The following is a 12242-nucleotide window of genomic DNA, read 5'->3' on the forward strand; positions in this document are numbered from 1 at the left end:
GTTTTTTTTTTTATTCTATTTTTCCTCTTCCCCTCATTCTCTTTTCTATTTGGCAGCAATAAAATCTAGACTAATGAGATTGGTCTTAGGTTAATAAAACTTATATTGAAATTAATACTTGCACGTACTTACATTGATCATATATCAATGTACAAAAAATTTTAAAAAATAATATAATAAAGACAACTTTTATGCATGGTTCCCCATTTTTAATATAATAAAGACAACTTTTATGCATGGTTCCCAAATAGGAGAAACTAGCTAGGTTGGTTGCCTTCTTCTCCGGGTTATCCGCTATAGAAGCATGCGGTCGCCATGATTGGTTTTTAAATTTTTATGATCCCGTTCTAAATGAGACCCTACTAAATGCGCAATCTTTAAAATTAATACCGTAATTTTAATAATAATAATAATAATAATAATAATAATAATAATAATAATAATAATAATAATAATAATAATAATAGTAACAATCATAACAATAGTAACAATAAGAAGAAGAAGAAGAAGGAGGAGGTGGTAAATGTTTCTGTGCTAAAAAAAATGATAAAAAAATAAAAGATGTGTGCAAAGTTGGAGCAGATAGGGTTTGAACCTAGACCTCCAAATAAAATCTTATAAAAATACATTTCTACTATTTTTCTATAATCTTTTAAAATTAATTGCAATTTTATTTTTTTAATGACTTAACTAATTAAGTAAAAATTAAATATTGGGCGTTCTAAAATTTGAGGTCATGTGACAGCTCCACGGCATCGAGTAATGGAGCTGCAACCTCGGTTATAGACTCCGTTTTGGGTTTCGGCGGCCGGCAGTTTTTGTCGTTGACACGGTCGCAAGGAAACACTAACGCCATCTCAAGGCCGGTATCTATTTTCTCTCCGCCGGCGTCACAAACAGGCCAGCAAACAATCGCCTCTTACGTTCGCCATTATTGTCAAAGGTGATATATGGCCGTCTGATCTTGAAAACTATTTTGTTTAATTTAATTATTTCAATTCGCAGATGATATCTGTCTTTAATAATTATTGTTTGTTTCTCTCTGTATGTATCTATATAATTAAGTAGGTATGTACGTGCAGTAATGTTAGGTCCAACTTGTATTTATATAGATCTTTATCTGGTGTTTTTCCATGATCAGATTTGCTCAAATTAAATTAATAGTTGCATTTAAAGCTTTGGTTGTTGCTGCGAAAGTAGAGGGGAAACAGTACACACATAGATTTCAGTGGTACAAATGTGTAAATGCTTTGTGCTAGCCTAAAAATAGCCTTTGAATGTTATATATATAATTTTATATTAATGGTGAACCTGTCATTGATGAAGAGACATTACATATATTGACAGTGGAGCTTTTCACAAGTTAAACGTGCAAATTAATCACAGTCTTTAATCTTGTCATCAAAATCAAAAACCTAGAATGAAGAACAATAGAAAAATACGGTAGCATTATGGTTATTTTGCGTAAGGTCACAGCTTAAGGTACGTAAGTTTAAAGTTTAAGGTGTGTAATTAAGTTTATAGGTTAAGGTGCGTAAGTTTATATCGTTTGGTGCCTAAGTTTAAAGATTAAGGTTCTTAAATCTAAAACTTAATGTGCTCAAATCTAAAAGTTAAGGTGCTTAATCTAAAACTTAAGGTGCGTAAGTTTATAGCTTAAGATGCGTAAGTTTACAGCTTAATGTGTGTATGTTTAAAGCTTAAGGTGCATCAGTTTAACTCTTAAGGTGGGTATGCTTAAAGTTTAATATGCATTATTTTCCAGCTTAAGGTGCATAAGTTCGAAGCTTAAGGTGCATAAGTTTATAGCTTTAGGTGTCTATGTTTAAAGCTTAAGGTGCGTAAGTTTATAGCTTTAGGTGCCTACGTTTAAAGCTTAAGGTGCTTAAGTTTAAAGCTTAATGTGCTTAAATTTAAAGCTTAAGGTGTGTAAGTTTATAGCTTAAGGTGCATAAGTTTATAGCTTAAGGTGTGTACGTTTAAATCTTAAGGTGCGTCACTTTCAAGTTCAAGGTGCATCAGTTTAACTCATAAGATGCATATGTTTAAAGCTTAAGGTGCATTATTTTCCAGCTTAAGGTACATAAGTTCGAAGCTTAAGGTGCGTCAGTTTGAAACACTTGATCATTTGCATCAATGTTATCATGAAGCGCGTTTCTTTTTTAAATTTTCCTTCAGTTTGAGCCGTTGGTCTACATTAGATCAATGACTCAAATCTCACTCCATTTATCACCTGGAGAAGCATCGCACGTGAATCATCCCATATATATATATGATCGCGTTCAAATGAGAACGATGCGCCCAGAAGAGAACTCAGAACACATGACATCTGTCCACGTGTCCAGATCTAACAGATGAGAAACACTGATTTTTTTTTTTAAAAACGCGATGACATTTTCATAAATAATTGAATATCAAAGTGCAAGTAAAATATATTACAAGTGCAAATAGCAGTTTCATATAGTGTACATAAGTGCATGTAAAATCTATTACAAGTGCATGTAAAATGTATTACAGGTGCAAGTAAAATTTACACTGATATAAATACTAAGTGAACCTATTATTATAACTAGGTACACCTAATTAACGTTATAATTAGTTGCACCTAGGTGCACGAATGTTAACAATGTAAATTACTTGCACTTGTAAGTGAAAATACTTGTATTTGTAAGTGATTGTACTTGCACTTTTTTACTTGCAAAGATGTACTAGTTACTTACACTTATAACACATTTACTTGCACCAAAGTCAGGGACGGAGCCAGAAATTCGGTTGAGGGGGGCGAAGAAGTAGGGACGGATTCAGAAAAATTTATCAGTAAAGGCGAAACATTAAAACAAAAGAGATCATTTTTAAAAAAAATTACCTAAAAAATATAGTTGTAAATATTGTTGGATATGGGCGAAAAATAAAACACATCGAAATTTTATAAAAATATTTGAATAGAAAATACATTATCAATTACAAACTACGTTGATGCAAAAAGATTCAAACCCTTGACCTTTACTATTGCCAAACATATAATCTGCCAACTAATCTAACTCATTTCTTGTTAACATTTAATAGTTTTTTTATACTAATACTAAAACTTGTACTATATATACATATATATACATACAAAGATTACATATGGGGTGGGGTGAGGGGGGCAGCTGCCCCCCTGCCCCCTTTGGCCCCATTATCCCTTACCAAAGTTCGAATTATTTACGAAAATGCACTACTGAAAATTATGAAATTTCCGACCACCTGAAAGTGATCTTAAATCAAGTCGAAAGCCTTGTTCTGACCACTTTTGGTATCTGAAAAAATATTTGTTGCTATTTCCGACCACTTTTTGGTATCAACTTGATTTAAGATCACTTTTAGGTGGTCAGAAATTCCATAATTTCCAGTAGTGATGTCGCAACGTCATTGTTTTTAAAATTACTTCTGATTCGTTAATCTGGAGACATAAACAGCGATAAATGATTCTTATTTCTTTTATGGGCACTTATTCTCATTAGAGCGTCCCCCTGTATATATTAGTAGATGTATGTGACTGTAATGCTTTTGGTTTTTCTTTTGTTCTTTAATTTCGGTATTTTTTTGGAGGGGTAATATGGTGTATTTACGCCATCTTTCTTTGAATATAATTTTTCTTCTTTTACCTTTCTTTTATTCAAGCATGGACTAAAGTTTAATTGTTTATCATTTGAGTATAATATTGTCTATATTTGTGATTAATTTAAGTGTAATTTTCATGAGCAAGGTACTGGTGTGCATTTGCACTGACATCCTCGTTGTTGGGTTTTTGTCGTATGTATGCACCTCGTCATGGCCTAGTGTGCACTTTGTGTCCGCGTGAAGTGTGTGCAAACTTGGCATGTGTGCACTATATAATACATATGCGTGTGCATTATGGTTTGCATCTAATGATATGTTTATGCATTAGTCAGGTATGTGAATCATATGGGATTTTTTATCCTTGTTTTCTTGATAGTTGTAGTGGTGTATGATGTGGATGTGTGCATTTCAACATCAACGTGTGTACAATGCAAATTTAGATCGAGTGTGTATAGTGTACGTAATGTATTAAGTGTGGTGTGTGTGCATTTGTTTCTAGTGTTGTACGCATCTAATGATGTGTTTATGCACTAGTCAGATATGTGAATCAATTGGGTTTTTATCCTTGTTTCCATTGCTACTGATAGTGGTGCATGATGTGTATGTGTGCATGTTAATGCGAACGTGTGCACAGTGTAATATTAAGAGTGTGTCTAGTGCAATGTATAAGTGTGCTGTGTGCATAAGGCAATATAAAAGTGTGCTCACAATTTTGACGATAGTCTACAGTGCAAACTATGTTGTGCATGAGTGCACATAGTCGCCCAGAGTACAACACAACACTCCGTTTTGCTGTCCTCTGATTTACTCAATGTTTTTGTCGCACTAAATTAAATTACCAAGTATTAACAAAACAATCAAATTTTCTTATATTTAATAATAATAACAATTTATTATTTAAAGGGAAAATTGTAAAAAATGTCCCTCTATAATATGCCAATTATCAATGTCACCCCTGAATTATTAGTGGTGTAAATGTTGCCCATCAATTATCATAACGGTGCACATATAGCCCCTCCCGTAACGGACATGTGGTTCCCCCTTAGTGTACGACATCGTTAAGTCGAAGTAAATATGTAATTTAGTTGTATTTTCCCTCCCTTGATTCGAATTACCAGTGATGGACAGTGGTGGGGAACCACAGGTCCGTTACGGGATGGGTTATATGTACACCGTTTTGATAATTGAGGGGTAACATTTACACCACTCATAATTCAGGGGTGACATTGATAATTGACATATTATAGAGAGGCATTTTTTACAATTTTCCCTTATTTAAATGAATAGATTTAATAAATAGAAACTCATATTTTGTTGTTGACTATGTGAGACAGGTGGAGTTGTAGACAACTATGTGAAATGCTAATGGATGTATATATACTTTGCAAGTGTCACAATTTCAATTATAAGTATTACAAAATTTATCATTACTAACAATCAATTTTATCCTAAATAGCATTACAAATCACATATAAGTATTACAACTAATATCTAGCATAAGTAACAATTTATTTTAAATTAAAATTAGTATTAAATTTTTTACAATATATACGTATTACAATTTCTTTCATAAGTAACATTTCATATATAAATATTACGATATTTACATTAGAATTATATTTTGTAAGTATCACAATTTCAATTACAAGTATTATAATATTTATCATTAGTGAATGTCATTTTATATATCCTAAATAATATCACAATTTTACATATAAATATTATAATATCTGTAACTGTTTATTTATTTCAAATTAATATTAAATTTTTTGTAATAAGTAGTATGATTTCTATCTTAAATAATAAACAACTATCTCAGATTCGACGCATTTCACGAATTAAAATCTGTGAGACGGGGTCCCACAAATGTGAGTCCAACATACACCATTTATATATGAAAATATATGGCGAAGATCACAAGCGATTGTGGATAACGCAGTGCAAATGATTTTGATAGGAAGAAAGGGGTGGACGACAATGACAACATTAAGGAGGAAAATAGACAGCCATGCAGACGAGATGGGCCTCCAGTCCGTCTCGACTCTCGAGTGAACCCTTCACCTAGGAGTTGTTATACCATGGAGGCATGGACCAGGTTCACCTTGCAGTGGATTCTGGTCTTAAAAGACGTATAAATTATATATTTTTAGTATTAGAATTGTGAGTTTTTAAAATATAAATTGTGTTTTTAAATAAAAAATACATAACAGTTGTAGAAGGGAATTTGTGAATACAATACAGGGTCATCAACTCCTAATTTATTAATATTGTGTGACTGCAGTATTTGAAAGGAACTTGTGAATACAACACAAGGTAATCAATTACATATATGTTAACATTATGTGTTCGTAGTGTACAAATTGTAAATTTTTAAAAGGATAAATTGTGATTTAATAGGTAAATTGTGAACATTTGAACTCGGATTCACCTTGCAAGATGGACCCGAGTCCACAGAATAATTTACATTCACCTAGTCACCAACTCACTATTTAAAAAATGGTGTTGCGTATTTCAAAAAGAGTGATCGATTAGATAGATCATCATTATTTCACTTAAAAATTACTCCCTCCGTCCCGAATTGGATGTCTCATTTACTTTTTGCACGCTTTTTAATGAATTAAAGTAAATGTTATGCACTTTCCAATTATGCCCCTCACTTTTTCACTTTTGAAAATAAAAACAATAAAGAAAGCAAAAGCTAGAAGGGTAATTTGAAAAAAGTAGAATGATGGTGATGTTCAATTTTAGAAAGTGGACAACATTTTGGGACAGACTAAAAAGGAAAGTAAGACACATAAAATGGGACAGAGGGAGTACAAATTAAGTTCGACACTTGTCATACATAATAGTGACACCAAGTTTCTCTTATATAAAAAAAAAATGTCATTCCGTGGATTGAGCATTTCTAAATTCTAATGACATATAAGAGCATCCACAATGGTTGGGGAGAATTGGGGGATAATGTAAGAGTGATTAAGAGAGAGAATGTGGGAAGGGAAGGAAAAAAAAAACAAAAAAATCAAAATTAAAAATTAAAAAACAAAAAAAAAATTAAAAAAAAAAAAAGACCTCCTTTTTCTTCTCTTTCTTTTTCTTCTTTTTCTGCATTCTCCTTGAATTTGCAGGAGAAATATCTCCACCAATAACTCCACCCCACACTTGTTATTATCCCCATTCGAAATAATTCATCTGACATTATCTCCATAATATCCACTGATGTGGATGCTCTAATGTGTTTAAATTTTTTAAACGTGAGATTAAAATTTATTGTAAACCCATAACCCATTTGAGTTAAAAGAGTTGTCACTTAATTTATTGTTAGAACTTTTCATCCATCTTGTTGGACTAATTGGTACTTCGTAAATTTTAAAATGTATTATCTATATATTGAGCTGCTCTTAACTACGTGTTGTAGAATTTGGGCTGCAAGGAACCAGCAGGTCTGGAAAACAGTGAAATTATATCGTGCACCAAGGCCCACAATGCATTGTGTGTCTTGATCCAAAACGATGCTGTTTCTATAAGTTGGGGGAGTTGACGCAACGGACACCGTTCTGTTCGTCCATACTTGTTATAGTTTTTTTTTTTTTTTTTTTATGTGTATTATGTATTATATTATTATGTTAGGGGTGGTTTTGGTTTCATATTGCGAGACTAAATGGCCAATTCGTTGCTACCATGGAGAGGAACTGGGAGGGATTCTATCACTCCAAGATGGCGGAGGCAATTGGCATTAAGGAGGCAAAAAACTGCAATTGAAATTCCATGGAAAAATAATTACTAGGAAGATGAATTTCATTGTTTGGTTGGTGGAAAAACAATTACTAAGAATACTAATTCTATTGTTTGGTTAGATTTGGAATTGTAAGGAATAATGAGTATAAAGACCTATATGCCCCTACAAATTAATAAGAGTAATATAATTTTTTTTTTTTAAAAAAACAAGGGTAAAATTGGTAGTCCATCCCACTTTTTCTTCCCATCTCTTATGGAAAACAAAATCCTTGGTCCAACCAAGAATTTTGTTTTCCTCAAATTTGAGGAAGAATTTCATAAACCAAACACCATAAAACAATATTTTCCTCCACTTTAAGGAAAAAACTTTCTTTTGAAAAACATTTTCCATGAACCAAACATTCCCTAAGGGGTCGTTTGGATTACGGAATGTCAGATTACCTTAGGGAATGTTAGATTGCTGGGAATGCTAGATTACTGGGAATGTTAGATTCATGTGTTTGGTTAAAATTGGGGTATGTAATATAATCATGTTTGGTTTAGGGTTACCTTTTATACACACTATAATATCCTTAAGATAAATAGATAACCAAGGTTATCTTACATTACCTAAGATTTTGAAGGGAATCACATTCCCTTCAAAATCCTATGTGGAGTGAATGTGACATTCCTTGGGAATGTTAGATTTCCTAAGATAATATGAACCAAACACCGGGATGTGAGCTTTGAAATGTCGCATTCCCTTGGTTATGTTATATAACCTGAACCAAACGCTCCTAAGAGTTTTCTAAACGAACACAATAGACTTTCTATGGTTCCGTTTAAATTAGTTCTATTTGTTAAAATTTTCAAAAAAAAAAAAAAAAAAAAAAAGAGCAAATTAAAACATAGGAATCGAATTGACAGGTTTTGCAAAATAAGAGGGCTAAATTGATCATTAGGCCAAATAAAATTTGTGGTAGTGAGCGTAAATATTTGAAAAGCAAAGGGCCAAGTTGGTGCTTCGTTTTGTGGCAGCAAGCACTGATTCCATGCTGCTTTTGTGGCTCCTCTCAAACATTACTGCTTTCAGCTTTGTGGCTCTCTCTATCTCTCTATACATTCGCTAACCCCCCATCCCCTGCTCATTTTTCACTTCCATCTTCACCGGGAAATCAAGAAAATGGCACAGGAGAAGCCCAAGCCCACCGCCGGCGTTTGGTCCGCCGTCAAGCCTTTCGTTAATGGCGGTTGCTCTGGTATGCTAGCCACCTGCGCCGTCCAGCCCATTGATATGGTCAAGGTAACCTGCTTCTGTCTTTCTACACTTCCATTTTCTTGGTGTGTGTGTGTCTTTTAGGTGTTTTCCCAAAATGTTTATCACTAGTGTCTAAAATTTGAATGGTTTTGAGATTATGTGGCCAGTATCAGGCTATTAGCTTAGCCTGCCTTTTACTACATTGGAAGCTACTACTTGGGCTCTCCGAGTTGGCGGAAGTGTAATGATAGATTTCTTGTGTGCAGAGTCAAAGATAAGACTGACTGGGAGGTTGTTTGAACGTTTCACAACTTATCTCCCAATGACCCTTGGACAAGGGTCCTTAGGTCTTAGAATTAGTCTGGCTTAAGTTGCGAAATCTAATATATAAAAGAAGAAAATAACAAAGCATTTGGTTGGGAAGAGGATTTAGGAAGGAAATGAATTGTAATTCGGTGTGAAAAGAATGAGGTATGAATAAAATAGGAATTCAAATTATATTGTTTGGTAGGGATGAATAGAATTATAAAGAGTGAGAAACGAAGAAGTGCTATAAAGACTAAAATGCCCTTGTTTAGTAATAATAATAATCAAGGGCAATTTTGTCATTTTCTTGTTTTTCCCTTTCCAAGCTACCACCGAATTGGAATTCCCCGGAGGAGTCTATGAATTTCAATTCCTCAAATGGAATGGAATTGCAATTCCCTCCAACCAAACACCGTAATTTAGGATGTCAAAGAATTATGTTGTAAATGAATTGTAACTACATCCAACCAAACAACCCATAATAATAATAATAATAATAATAATAAGGCTTATCATGGAACCATTTTCATCTTTTAGGGAATCTGCATTTGATGTGGTGGTAGTAATTGTGAAAGACATAACTTTGATGGGTCTGAAGTTTTTGACTTTTTTCTTACATTGATGGCAGGTAAGAATACAATTGGGTCAGGGATCAGCTGGAGAGGTGACCAAGAACATGATTAAAAATGAGGGGTTTGGTGCCTTATACAAGGTTTGTCTACACTCTACAGCATTTGATTCTTTGAATTAGTTTAGCATTTGAACATCAATAATACTCCATTAGGTAATCTAATTCTAAGTCACACAAGTGTGATGATGATAGGCATTCTATCCTTCTGCTTTAATTGTCCCAGGTTAGGTTAGTCCATCATTTTGAATATTAGGTTTAGATAGAGGACCATGAATTCCCCTGCTTGAACAAGAAGCTTGGAGTTTGGCAACTCCATACTACATTCCGGTTTTGTATTTACTTAGCAAGACCAAGGAACTGAAATACTTGTTTGGCGGAGGCCGGTAAGGGCCAAGTCCAGTACCATGTGGCTAGGGGGATTGTTGGGCAAAGGCCTACAAAGGGCCAAGTCTAGCACCATGTAGTTTAAGGAATTGTTGGGCAAAGGCCAATAAAGGGCCAGTCCAGCACCCTAGCTCTCGAAAATGTGTGGCGGTATAAGAAAATAAGATTGAGTCTTCATTACGAGCTATAGCTTTTGGCGGTAGTGGTAAGCGCTTGATCCTAACAAGTGGTATCAGAGCCAGGTAGTTCGAGTCATAGAGTTATAGTTTTTGGCGTAGTGGTAAGCGCTTGATCCTAACCATACTGAATTGGTTTTTCCAATACCATCTGGTTATTCCAATAGTACTGAATTCACTATGAGCAATAGTTTTTGACATAGTGGTAAGCGTTTGATCCTAATAATACTGAATTGGTTATTCCAATAGTACTGAATTGGTTATTCCAATACCATCTCGGGCAGTGTCAAACAGTAATATTCGTCATATGCTTGCATGGCGTGTCGTATATGTTGTTGCACAATCTTTTGGAGTTGAATTGCCAAGGAGGGTTCCATGATACTCCCTCCGGCCATCTAACTTTTAGACTAGTTTTATTCTTATTAGCTGCAATTTTTAATTTCTGCAATTAAAGTAACTTATTTAATAACATAATAATGCACGAACTGGAAATCTTGTGTGATCATATTTATTTATTGCCTCTTTTTAATGTTGATTATATTATCATCTTGAGCAGGGGTTGTCTGCAGGGTTGCTTAGACAAGCTACTTATACTACTGCACGACTTGGATCATTCAGGTGAATTCTTATGTGATTTTCACCTTTGCATTGTAGTCTTGAGTATATGTTACTCGATCTGTACTATTTTTCGGTTTATGGCATGTGTTTAAACAACATAAGACCGTCTAGATTTTTTTAATTGAACGATATTCATCTTTATGCCTACTTGCTGCCTTTGCCAAACCGAGCTTTTAACAAGGAAGGCTGGTGAATAAGTGATATTGATCTCTATGCTTATTTGCTAACTTTGTCGTCATAGAATTCTAACGAACAAGGCCGTTGAAGCCAACGATGGGAAGCCCTTGCCTTTGTATCAGAAGGCGTTGTGTGGACTGACAGCGGGAGCAATTGGAGCGTGCGTTGGCAATCCAGCCGATTTAGCACTCATCCGTATGCAGGCGGATGCGACGTTGCCTGCTGCCCAACGGCGTAACTACACGAATGCCTTTCATGCGCTTTACCGCATTGCTGCTGATGAAGGGGTTCTAGCCCTCTGGAAGGGGGCTGGGCCGACTGTGGTGAGGGCAATGGCGCTAAACATGGGGATGCTCGCTTCTTATGATCAAAGCGTGGAGTTCTTCAAGGATAATCTCGGTATGGGAGAAGCCGCCACTGTGTTAGGTAAGACTATTTTCCTTTAGTCTCGTTAATTGTCTTCTGCATCTGTTACCATTCCAAATGGGTGGTCACTGGTCAGAGGATCGAACCTATAGAACAGATACTGCATTGTAAAGAATCATTATAAGCTCCACCAGATGGATTCTGTATGACTTCTAATGAACTTTTGCTCCCCTTAGTGTCAAATACTCGTCTCGTTTTAGTTAAATAAAGTGTTTATGTTCGTCTAGGGGCTAGCAGCGTCTCGGGATTCTTTGCTTCTGCTTGCAGTTTACCGTTTGATTACGTGAAAACGCAAATACAGAAGATGCAACCGGATGCTGAAGGGAAATATCCCTACACGGGTTCTTTGGATTGCGCCATGAAGACACTCAAGGCGGGAGGGCCTCTCAAATTCTACACCGGATTTCCAGTATATTGCGTTAGAATTGCGCCTCATGTCATGGTAAGTCACTCCATCATCCTCTCATATGTATGTTTGACGCCAAAATCATCTCCTTTCTCCTTATCTAAACGCCTGCCTGCCGGATCGTTCTTGTGCAGTTGACATGGATATTCCTCAACCAAATCCAGAAGATTGAGAAGAATGCAGGATGGTAAGAGGGGGAGAGAAACAAATTAAAGATGAAGATTGAGTTAAAGCTTTTGTATTTATCTAACGTAATAATAATGCACTTCTTGCAATGCTTTTGTAATTTCGTACCATTACACCAAAATCACTGGTTACACATTTTCATTCATTAACTTTTGGGTTATTATCTTGACTGATTCTAGATATTTTAGGGCAGGGATTTCGATTTTATTTTTTTTTTGGTGATTTATTTCTTTAAAAATTCCAAAGAAAATCATTAACCAAAGTAATTCTTGTACTTTCCCTCCGGATGTATAGTAGTCTGGTTACTTAATAAATCCTTGGCACTTATAAAATAGAATTTCTATTTCGTTCATTCAA

The 12242-nt window shown here is 34.8% G+C and overlaps 1 protein-coding gene across 1 annotated transcript; it reads left to right on the forward strand.

Moving 5' to 3' along the window:
• The first annotated feature begins 8354 nt into the window (after positions 1 to 8354).
• On the forward strand, positions 8355 to 12041 carry LOC109159684 (mitochondrial dicarboxylate/tricarboxylate transporter DTC-like). The gene is made up of 6 exons (XM_019307769.1): positions 8355 to 8620; positions 9510 to 9593; positions 10629 to 10690; positions 10932 to 11293; positions 11521 to 11735; positions 11834 to 12041. Exons 1-6 carry the CDS (start codon positions 8501 to 8503, stop codon positions 11888 to 11890), a joined length of 900 nt encoding a protein of 299 aa, XP_019163314.1. The 5' UTR covers positions 8355 to 8500; the 3' UTR covers positions 11891 to 12041.
• The last annotated feature ends 201 nt before the right edge of the window (positions 12042 to 12242 follow it).

The sequence above is a fragment of the Ipomoea nil genome, unplaced genomic scaffold, assembly GCF_001879475.1.
Source record: "Ipomoea nil cultivar Tokyo-kokei standard unplaced genomic scaffold, Asagao_1.1 scaffold2845, whole genome shotgun sequence".
NCBI classification, from domain to species: Eukaryota; Viridiplantae; Streptophyta; class Magnoliopsida; order Solanales; family Convolvulaceae; genus Ipomoea; species Ipomoea nil.

Excerpts from the sequence above, each read along its gene's own strand:
- LOC109159684 (XM_019307769.1), top strand. The coding sequence starts at position 8,501 with ATGGCACAGGAGAAGCCCAAGCCCACCGCCGGCGTTTGGTCCGCCGTC. Across the intron at positions 8,621-9,509 it reads AGCCCATTGATATGGTCAAG|GTAAGAATACAATTGGGTCA; the intron begins GTAACCTGCTTC and ends CATTGATGGCAG. Across the intron at positions 11,294-11,520 it reads AGAAGCCGCCACTGTGTTAG|GGGCTAGCAGCGTCTCGGGA; the intron begins GTAAGACTATTT and ends ATGTTCGTCTAG.